The sequence below is a fragment of the Chionomys nivalis genome, chromosome X, assembly GCF_950005125.1.
Source record: "Chionomys nivalis chromosome X, mChiNiv1.1, whole genome shotgun sequence".
In the NCBI taxonomy this organism is placed as follows: domain Eukaryota; kingdom Metazoa; phylum Chordata; class Mammalia; order Rodentia; family Cricetidae; genus Chionomys; species Chionomys nivalis.
The window spans coordinates 14,579,497-14,591,240 of record NC_080112.1 but is presented as its reverse complement, the minus strand read 5'-3'; the positions used below and the strand labels follow the sequence as shown (position 1 = coordinate 14,591,240).

General features: G+C 38.5%; 1 protein-coding gene across 2 annotated transcripts in view; it reads right to left on the bottom strand.

Moving 5' to 3' along the window:
* Window positions 1-290: 290 nt before the first annotated feature.
* Window positions 291-11,744, bottom strand: part of Mcf2 (MCF.2 cell line derived transforming sequence) — a 72,867-nt gene continuing 61,413 nt past the window's right edge. For both annotated transcript variants that reach the window (XM_057759214.1, XM_057759215.1), the window contains 5 exons: window positions 11,279-11,357; window positions 9,766-9,829; window positions 7,908-8,026; window positions 4,325-4,434; window positions 291-970 (listed from right to left, as the gene is read on the bottom strand). In XM_057759214.1, coding sequence (XP_057615197.1) covers window positions 938-970; window positions 4,325-4,434; window positions 7,908-8,026; window positions 9,766-9,829; window positions 11,279-11,357 — 405 coding nt within the window. In that variant the 3' untranslated portion in view covers window positions 291-937. The remainder of the gene's footprint in view (window positions 971-4,324; window positions 4,435-7,907; window positions 8,027-9,765; window positions 9,830-11,278; window positions 11,358-11,744) is intronic.

Below are 11,744 nucleotides of genomic sequence, written 5' to 3'. Positions count from 1 at the left end.
CTTTCAGTCGACTAGGGCCTGATTTCGCTCAGACTGTGAAGTTGTAAAGAAAACCCACATGTTACAAGCTTGACAACTTGCCTAACTGCCTGTTGATGGCCACGAAAAGAATTCACTCCCTGCTTCAATGACAAATGTGACAGCTTCAGCAAGTCTTCTCTGAAAGACAAATAAATGGGATCAATCTGAGACGGGAAAAACAAACAAACAAAAACCAAAGGATGATTTGTGGAACCCAAAGGTTTCATTTTTATTTGGAAAAGAAAAATTACAGCATGAAATGTACAGAATAGAGCACAACTAATTTGCTACATGAATTATAAGCATAAATTGAGAAAAAGAAACAAGCATGAAAATATTACATTTTAAATGCAATTCTTTGTAAACTACTATCAGGAAAAGTTCATCTTGGCACATAGAAAAGGCAATAGCCCTGAAGAGAATTTACTAATGCCCCTCATCCGCCCCAGGACTTCTGACTCTGCATTATCTTGTGCAGGTTAAAAGGAGCGCTAGGTCTAAAAAGCGAATTAAATCATAAGTTGTGCTTCCCTTGGCCTTAACTAGTCTACAGCCCTACATTTAACTTAATTCATAATAAGCTAAATAATCGAAGGCACGCTGATTGCATTTGGTTACAAAGTAGACAGAGAAGAAACAATTTTCAAGTCAAAAGTATTCTGAGATGACATTTTATCCAGCACAATGTTTTATCCACTTACTGCACAATTTGAGGAATAAAGAATACTACAAATAAAATGTTTTTAAAGTAAAAGAAAAGAAAGAAGTATATGCTGTTGCTTCTTTGCATGTTCAAGCAAATAAACCTGAAAAAAAAATCCCCATCATTTGGGCTGAAAGTCTTTTGGGTGGTGTTTTCCACATGGGCTGAGAAGCAGGCTGCAAGATCTACTTGCCAGTTGACATAGTAGCTTCTTTACATCAGCAGAGTCACCTCCGACACGGCTGTCTGTAATAGAAGTGGAACCCATTATTTCTCAGGGTGTTTGTTTCTGTGTGTGTGTGCGTGCATGTGTGTGCGCGCTCGCATGTGTGTGTCTTTCTGAAGCAGGGTCCTACTATGTAGCTCAGGCTGGCCTGGAACTAACTATATAGCCCAGGTTAGCCTCAAGCTCCCAAATCTCTCACTTTAGCCTTCTCAGTGCTGGGATTATCGGCACACACCAGCATCTCGATTCCCGTGTTTGTAAAGTGAAGTCAAATGAACAGCTCCTTTTAGTTTCTGTATATGTATATGTACATATTGTGTGCATGTCCATGTGGTTGGACTGCAAGTGTGTGGATATGGGTGAACATGTATGTGTGTGTACATGTATGTAGGGGCTAGAGGACATTGGGTGTCATCCTTAAGAACATCATCCACCCCCTTTGAGACACGGTCTCTCATAACTTCTTTTAAACTTTAAGGTGCAGGCATTGTGGACTGCACTGCATTGCTCTTGTGTATCCTTTCCTGGGTGGCATGACTCAGGAAGGTATTCAGAGATGAACTCTAATAGGTTTTCCTGAATTCCCAACACCTGTGATGAAAGCATTAGTCAATTTTGCAGACTCACTTTATTTTCTGACTCCAAAACTAGATAAATAATGCTAGAAGGCCTGGTTCTGACAAGCCTTCTAGACACACACAGGCAGTGTTCAAATCCCAAACGGTTTCCTCTGATTGCTCATATCTGACCAACTAATCCAATTGAATTCATCTACCAATGATATAAACTAAGGAAGTTTCACTTATTATTATAGTTGATGTAAACCTGTAGGTTGCAAATTACAGGAAGTAAACCATTTAGGGTTTGTTTCTGAGAGCCATTCAATAGGTCTGGAAGGTCAGGTTTACATACGGATATTACTTGCCTCTTGTACTCTCATTCTCAAATGTATGCAGGAGTTTTGTACAGTTTATCTGATCTATGATAGTAGAAAAAATTGGATTCAAAACTACATGAAAATTAGGATGTCTTTTTTATTGTTTTGTTTTGTTGACACAGGGTCTCTCTGTGTAGCCCTGGCTATCCTGGAACTCAACTTTGTAGACCAGGCAGGCTCTGAACTCAGAGATCTATGTGCTCTTCCTTCATGAGTTCTGGGATTAAAAGTATGTGCCCACAGGCCCAGCTCAGGATAACTTTAAATAAACCAGATGTTAAAGATATTTAAAAGAGTGCTTTATTTCTCACTACTTTCTAACTTAAAAAAAAGTCACCCAAGTGGTGGTGGTGCATCCCTTTAATCCCAGAACTCAGGGGGCAAAGGCAGGTGGATCTCTGTGAATTCCAGCTCAGTGTGGTCTACAGAATGAGTTCTAGGACAGCCATGGGGTGTCACACAGAGAAACCATCTCAAAAAGAAAAAAAGAGAAAGTCACTTTATAATAAAAATGATATTTACTCAAAATTATAATAGATTTCTTAATTTAAATCTTTGTTATTTCTCATTTTAATGTATAATAAAATATATTTTCAACAGATAAAGCTTGCATAAGCAAATGGGTGGAAATAGAAAACACTATCCTGAGTGAGGTAAGCCAGACCCAAAAAGAGGAACATGGGATGTACTCACTCATAATTGGTTTCTAGCCATAAATAAAGGACATTGAGTCTATAATTTGTGATCCTAGAGAAGTTAAATAAGAAGGTGAACCCAAAGAAAAACATATAGTCATCCTCCTGGATATTAACCTTCATCAGGCGATGAAAGGAGACAGAGACAGAGACCCACATTGGAGCACCGGACTGAAATCCCAAGGTCCAAATCAGGAGCAGAAGGAGAGAGAACACGAGCAAGGAACTCAGGACGGTGAGGGGTGCACCCACATACTGAGACAATGGGGATGATCTTTCGGGAACTACCAAGGCCAGCTGGACTGGGTCTAAAAAAGCATGGGATAAAATCGAACTCGCTGAACATAGCGGAAAATGAGGACTGCTGAGAAGCCAAGGACAATGGCACTGGGTTTTGATCCCACTGCACATACTGGCTTTGTGGGAGCCTAGGCAGTTTGGATGCTCACCTTACTAGACCTGGAAGGAGGTGGGAGGTCCTTGGACTTCCCACAGGGCAGGGAACCCTGACTGCTCTTTGAGCTGATGAGGGAGGGGGACTTGATTGGGGGAGGGGGAGGAAATGGGAGGTGGTGGCGGGGAGGAGGCAGAAATCATAAATAAATAAATAAATAAATAATAAATAAATAAATAAATAAATAGAAAAAAAAGAAAAGAAAACTTCTTTAAAAGATGCATGTGTATTTTATATGCCTGTGACCCTTGAAAGCCAGAAGAGGGCATACAATCCCCTAGAATTGGAGTAACAGATAGTTGTGAGCTGCCACATGAGTGTTGGACATCAAACCCACGTCATCCAGAAGAGAAGCCACTGTTCTCAGCTGCTAAACCATCTCTCTAGTCACTTAAAGATTGAAGTTCTCAATATTTTAAGAACATAAAGCATTCGATCATTCAAAATATGAGCACTACAAATACAGACCATTATGACAAATTTCCTGCTAGCCCTTAATTTCTTCCTTTGTAAATTATAACTTAAAGAGTTTAGTCTTTCTCACACTAATACTGTTAATATTGAGAAATTATTGTGTAAAGTAATTTCTAGAGTATATTTGAAACTTGCATTACATCTGTGTATATCCCTCATATTTAAGTAGAAAACACAGCTCTGAACAAAATTACACAGCAATACATATACAAACATACAAAAGTACATGGAAAACTGGTGACATCTGAGTAAAGCTAGCACGAATGTCAATTCCTAAGATTTGGTATCATCCTCTAATTATAGAAGATAACTAGGTGGAGGGAACACAGACATTTCAGTAGTATTTTTGTTAGCTTCTTCTGAATTTATAATTTCAAATATTAAGCTTAAAAGAAAATTCCATATGCACAGAAAGGTGTAATGAAATAAACACCTTACTTTTAAAAAAAAATCTAAAATTGAGAGGGTCATGAAATCACACACTTGACAGCCTAAGGCAGGAGGCCAGCCTGGGCTACCACAGAGAGCTCCAGAGTGGAAAAAAATTAAAAATAACAATCATACTGATATATTTGTAGGCATTTGAAAATTGATTATTTAACATCAGTAGTGTCCTGTGTGTAATTGCGATGTATTCTACATAAAGAGAAGTGACTAGTGAATCTTTATAGGACTCACCTCAAATCATTTCATTTAGATATAGAATATACTCAATGATTCTCAAGGATTCTGACAAAAAGTTGTTCTTTATGTGCCCTATCTGTTTTATCCGTAAAACTGCCTCTGTAATTTTGATGTAGTATGTTATACTAACCATTTGTGGCCGATCTTCTTCATTGTCATTGTAACTAGGGTAGAAATAGTTGTCTGAACATTCCGCAGATGCTCCAAGACCTTCTGCAGATGGTGACACCTGAGTCCAAGCTACAAGTAAAATGACAGGTATATCAGTTACTTAAAAGATCTGGTTCTCCACCACAGGAGAAGCAAACTCACTGTTATAGTCAAAGCTGCGGTCTTCAACAGGCCAATAGTACACACAGTCTTGCTCTACAAAACAAAACTGCACATAGGTTACACTAGTTTTTAATTTGACATTTCAGAAAGGATTTGGACTACAATATACTTCTTCAAAATTTCAGAATTTTTGGAAGTTGAGGTTGATGGACATTATTAAAAGTAATGTTAAGCCAGGTGGTGGTAACACATGCCTTTAATCCCAACTTGGGAGGCAGAGGTAGGTGAATCTTTGTTAGTTCAAGACCAGCCTGGTCTACGAAGCAAGTTCCAGGATAGTCAGAGCTACACACAGAGATACCCTGTCTCAAAAAAAACCAAACAACAACAACAACAACAAAAAAGTAATGCTAAACATTTTCAAAATATATTGTTTTTCTTACCTCCACACACACGAAAAAATGGTTCTGAATATTCTTTCTATAATATTTATATTTATCCCATTCAAATAGTACTTGTTAGATTCCACCTGGTGTTGCTATTATTTTGTCTTGGATCCTCTCTTAGTAAGCAGAGATCATACATTACATATCCTATGCCTTATAAGAGCCTGCATGTAGCCAGGTGTGCACACCTTTGATCCCAGCATGCAGAAGGCAGAGGCAGGTAGATCTCTACAAGTCCAAGGCTAGCCTGGTAGGTTCCAGGCCAGCCTGTACTACATACTAAGACCATGTATCCCCTTGCCAAAACAATGAGGTGATAGGCAGGAGATATGAGGTTTATTTCTTCCTCCCTTTATTTCTTCCTTCCTTCCTTCCTTTTTTTTCTTTAGACTTGAACTGCTTGAGACGAAGTAATCTGTGATAGTTTAAACTGTCAATTTGACACAACCTGGAATCACATGAGAAGACAATCTCAGTGAGGGATTGACTAGACAATGTTGGCCTGTGAACAAGTGTTGACTAAGGTTTCCGTCCTACCCAATCTTGCAGCTATTCAGTCCCAAAGAAAACACACAGAGGTCTACATTAATCATAAACTGATTGGCCTCGTATCTCAGGCTCTTATTAACTAATACTTACATCTTATATTAACCCATTATTCTTGTCTGTGTTAGCCACATGGCTTGGTACATTTGTCAGCTAGGGATTCTCATCTTGTTTCCTCTCTGTCTGGGTGATGACTGTAGACTGAATTTTTCCTCTTCCCAGAATTCTCCTGTTCTCATTCTCCTGCCTCTACTTCCTGCCTGGCTACTGGCCAATCAGCATTTATTTAAAATACAAGTGACAGGGTATAGACCATTGTCCCACAGCATGTCCCCCACTTTTTTTTAAACAAGAACTCTGAATCAAATATTATTTTTTATCTTTTTGTCCAGACCATTATTCATAACATCTTGTAACCAACACTCTAAACAAAGATAAATATCTATAATCCATTTTGCGGGAATGTGGGTGTAGTTTTCCAGGATACTTCCTGCTGATTGGAGGCACTGATAATCTTATGGGGACCTAAAGAAAATTTAGGATTATAGCCAAGTCCTGACTGGAAAATTCTGTGAGGCTGTGGGAAGTGCTGTGGGACAATGGTCTGTACCCTGGCACTTGTATTTTAAATAAACATTGATTGGCCAGTAGCCAGGCAGGAAGTAGAGGTCGGACAACAAGAACAAGAGAATTATGGGAAGAGGAAAGAGTCAGTCTGCAGTTGTCACACAGACACAGAGGAAGCAAGATGAGAATGTCTCACTGATGAAAGGTACCAATCTACATGGCTAATACAGACAAGAATTATGGGCTAATATAAGTTATAAGAATTATAAGGAGCCTGAGCTAATAGACCAATCAGTTTATGATTAATGAGGGCCTCTATGTGTTTATTTTGGACTAAACAGATGTGGGACCTGGTGGGAGAGAAGTCTCTGTCCACAGACAAGCCTGTGGGGGTGACTTTAATTGATATAGTAAGACCTAGCCTGAAAGTGGACAGCATCATTTCTTTATAAGCATAAAGAAAACTATCTAAGGAAACTATTAATGCAAGCAAGCAGCATGAATACATTTATTTCTCTTTGCTTCATGACTGTGAATATGAAGCTGCTTCAGGCTCCTACAGCTGTGACTTCCCTGCTCTGATAGACTGTAACCAAGAACTGTACACTGTAATAAACAAGCCCCCTCAATTGGTTTTGTCAGGGTATGCTCCTACAGCACCAGAAAAAAAAAACTAAGACAAAATCTAAGTTACACATTTACAGACTCCCATCTCAGCCACAGTCAACTGTTCATGTCACCTTGGAAATATGTGACCTTCTCTGATGTGGTTTCCATATCTGTCAAATGAAGGCATTTGATACTAGGTTCTCTCTTTGTTTCTGGGGCTGGGAGTCACAACATAATGATCTGAAGGAAACAACCTCTAAATGGATAACTAAAAACTGAACATGGTCATCATTACTTTTTCCTCCTCAACTAGTAGGATTAAGGACTACTATATTAAGTCCTGAGTATTTGGCATTTCTCAGGGAGTCTATGTTATTGTTTCCAAAGCTATTTAGGGAATCTCGTATGCTTGTATAGTACCTTATACCTCCCTATTATGATACTTACCACACTCCATTTTAATCGCTTACTGAATAATCTACCTTCCTAGCATTGTAAAGATGGCAGCTGTGTGTATTTTAATTAGACTTCAGATGCAACTCTACAAAATTCCTGGTGCACTGATTAGATGAATCAAATGCATTATGTACCATCATTTCAATAACATAATTCTCATAAGAAAACAAATTTTCCAGCTCTAGTCACAAAACCAATGGTAAATAAACAGTATATCCACTGAAGGCAATATCTGTGTTGCATTCATTCCTGTCCTCTATTGCAAGAGTTCTTTTTTTTTTTTTTTTTTTGGTTTTTCGAGACAGGGTTTCTCTGTGGTTTTGGAGCCTGTCCTGGAACTAGCTCTTGTAGACCAGGCTGGTCTCGAACTCACAGAGATCCGCCTGCCTCTGCCTCCCGAGTGCTGGGATTAAAGGCGTGCGCCACCACCGCCTGGCCTATTGCAAGAGTTCTTAAACTTGAACACAGATGAGCATTATATAGAAAGTTGGTCAAAATTCAGGTAGCTGGGCTTCATACCCAAAGTTTCTGCTTCAGAAGATCTGAAGTAGAAAGAGCCAATAAAACCTTCTTCTATAAAACAAGTTCCCAGGTGATATTAATGTTACTGGGCCAAGGATCACACTTTGACAAACAGTGCTCTGTAGTTTCCATAAGAGTGGTTTTTGTGTGCAAGAAATGAAAGTCTTCTAAAACAGGCTAACTCTCTTTTCTTTATACAAAAATAACACATGACTAGATTCTTTGCACATTAGCAACAGAAGTTAAAACTCACATAGTTATTGAATCTTTTCTTCAGATAACCAAGACACATACCTGTGCAATTTACTTGTGCTTGAACTGGCACAACTGCCTTCCTGACCTCCACCATGCCACTGGCTTGATCTACCTCTTTTTCCACTTCCACAGCATTTAGAAGAGCTTCCTCTTGCTTTCTGAAAAAGCCACCATAAAAATAGGTGAGCTTTTGCATAGTCTAAGAATAGCAAAACTTAAAATGGTCTATCTTGATATTATGTGTTAACAATAAGCTGAAAATCCATTCCAATAGCTGATGTGCCCTTATTTAATAGTTAATATAAAACAGTTTCAAGAGCTTAAGTCCTAGGATTCAAGCCAGCATACCCCTTTTATGCAAAGATAATATTACTCCCTTCTAAACCCAAGACATGTATGTGTACAACCTGTATTGCTCTGAAGACTTTTCACCTTAATGTGTTGATGTGGGATGCCCTTCTGCATGCTATAAATATGTTTTATTACCATTGGTTAATAAAGAAACCACTTTGACCTATGGCAGGGCAGAATATAGCTAAGCGGGAAATCCAAACAGATACGGGAAGACAGAAGGTGGAGTCAGGGAGATGCCAACAGCTGCCAGGAAAGCAAGATGTGAGGCAATAAACCACGAGCCTCGTGGTAAAATATAGAATAATAGAAATGGGCTCATTTAAATTGTAATAGTTAGTTAATAAGTGTAAGCTAAAAGGCCAAACAGTTTGTAATTAATATTAAGCCTCTGAGTGGTTATTCAGGAACTGGTAGATGGGTGAGAAACTTCCAGTTACAATGTGTCAGGGAAGGTGTAGAAGAAATTTTATCCTGATTCACACTGTTAAGTTTTCACCAGCTACTGTTACAGCAACTACTTCATACAACAAAATCTTCACTTCTGTGTCTGAATGTTACAAACCCTGTCAGAAAAAGACCTTCAGAGTCGATCCCGATGAAAATCATGTGCTGTCTCAGATTTTAGAGACCTCTGGGAGATATGTGTGACTAAGGAAAAAAGACAGTATATGTCGTAAGTCATTCAGTGTTTCCAGTACCATGCAACTAGTGTAGCTCAGTGAACTCTGTCGGGGTTTTGGAAATGGCATGGAAAATCTCTATGTACACTCAGATGCAAAGAATGCAGCTTTAAAGATTGTTAAAGGCAGGATGTCAAGATTGAGTTTTAAAGCAGCAGTGCCGAGCTGCCATGTACAACTTTGCCATCATCCTGAAGAACTTCAGGCTAACTTCATTACCTAGATCTATGCCTTAACTATATACAAAAAATATCTAAACCACCACCAAGGGTTCTTCATCAAGGGTCTACACAATGTGAACCAGTCCTTTATCTGTTGTTCTCATACTGTTTCTCCAACAGACTGAAAGTAAGTAAAAGTACCCTAAAGAGAAAGCTATGAATGAGAACCACTGCATTTACCGTCAGTCTGAATGCAATTCTTTGTAAGATCAAGTGCAAAGTACTTAAATATTTTAAAAACAGCCTTGCAATTTATAGGGACTGTTGGTCACTATGTGACTCCAATATATGGCTTAGATATGAGAAAACAGTGTGGTTACATTATCTGATGAGTTATTGCTATCACAGAAGGCTGGTTGTTATAATTACATTGTTTGGTACGTCTGGGAGCTGAAGATATTGCTCAGTGATTGGGAACCATTGTGGCCCTTGCAGAGGACCCAGGTTCAGTTCCCAGCATCCATACAGTGGCTAGGAACTGTCTATAAATTCAGTATCCAACACTTCTTTTGACCTTCCTGAACCAGGCAAACATGTGGTGCACGTTTGTACATGTAGGCAAAATATTCATACACATAAAGAGAAATAAATAAATCTAAATAAATTTAAAGAATTATGTTTCTGAGTGAAATGATCACTTACTCAGCTTTCTGCTGCTGAAGAGAAAGTTCATCCAATTCTCTTGGCTGATCCAGCTGTTTCATAGCTGAACAATAAAACAAAGCTTATCTGTCATTTATAAGTCATGTTTCTTACTTCTTTGAAGGATGACTTTCACGTACACCACAGAGGGTGGGAGAAAAGAGAGAGTGAGATAGAGAGACAGATGGAAATACACACACAGCATTTTCAGGTATTTGAAATGACCAACAAACAAGAAGACCCATCTAAAGTTATCTGTAGAGTCCAAACTGTGTATTTGGATACAAACTAGGGGTTGGGGTAACACGCAGTGGGCAAAGCAGTTTCTACACAAGAATGAGGACCTGCATCTAAAACTAACAAAAAAAAAAAAAACAGGGCTCAATAGCACATGTCTGTTGATGTTGTGTGGGATGCCTTTCTGTATGCTATATGTTTTATTACCATTGGTTAATAAAGAAGTTCATTTGGCCAACAGCCAGGCAGAATAGAGCCAGGCAGGAAATCCAAGCAAACATAAAAAGAGATGAAGGGCAGAGTCAGGAAGTAGCCAGCTGACACCCGGGAAGCAATATGTGAGGTAACAAGCCACAAGCTTTGTTGTAAAATATAGAATAATAGAAATGGGGTTAATTTAAGTTGTAAGAGCTAGTTAATAATAAGCCTGAGCTAATAGGCCAAACAGTTTGTAATTAATATTAAGTCTCATAGTGGTAATTCAGGAACTGGCAGACAGAAGAGAAACCTCCAGTTACAATCTTTAATCACAACACTCATAGGAGGTAAAGTCAAAATTCCCAGAAGCTCCAGGGCTAGTTAGCCTGTCTTATGCAGCAGTGAACAATGAAAAAGGGGCCTGCCTCAAAGAAGGTATAATGCAACTGGTCTTCTGATCTCCACATGCTCACTGTGGCACATGCACACATGAGCATGCACGCACTCTCTCTCTCTCTCACACACACACACACACACACACACCTATAGTCACATACACAAGTATGTACATCTACATCATACACACAAGCAGAGACTTTTTTGTAAGTACAAGTTCAAAAGTGTAACCAATTCTTCATCCCAACGTTTCTGAACACTGGTTCTGTGAGGTTCTACTCACTGTCACCCCCCAGGAAGGACTAGAGTTTGATACTGTGTTGATCTCAACTGGTTCTGAAGCACCTAGGCTCACCTTAGAATTTAAATTAGCAGTTGGGTTTTTTTTTTAAAGCTTTCTGAATCTCAATGTCACTTTTTTATTGTAGTTTAATGAATCCCTTCATTATTATCAAATTATCAGCCCCATTCCCAGGAAGCCTTTTCACAAAACCCAACCTAGTGGGTTGTCATTATGCTTCTCCATATAAAGCATGGAAGCCTGAAATGACCAGTCAAAGGGAATGGATCCAGATGGGAGAGGAGGTAGAGAGGAACTGGGAGGAGTAGAGGAAGGCAAAATTATAATCAAGATATATTATTTGAGAAAAAATTCTATTTTCAATAAAAAAAATGAAATTACCAGTCAAACGTTCTTGCTGCTTCAACAAAACGTTCCTTATTTCTTTTAACCATAACATCTTCACATCAATATTTGGAGCCTAAAAATTAAAACAGAAGGAAAAGGTATGTTTCCTTTTGAAAAGAATGCTTTTATAATAATGAAAAATGTAATCAAACATGAGTCACTCTATGAAACACCAGATTCCAATTCTAGCCTTTTAATTCTTAAAGCATTTAAGAGGCTGATCACTAGCAATCTGATTAGATATTATAATCAAAATCATTTTAAAATTGCCTTAAAGAGTATAACAACTGGAGGAAATACAGAGATCCTTTCAGCTACTGTTACTTCACTGGAGGATTTTACACACACACACACACACACACACACACACACACCACTTTGTTTCAATTTTGTTAAAAACAAAGCAAGCTCTAGTAGTTCCACAGTTAAAATTAATTACATAATCATCTTAAAAACTTAT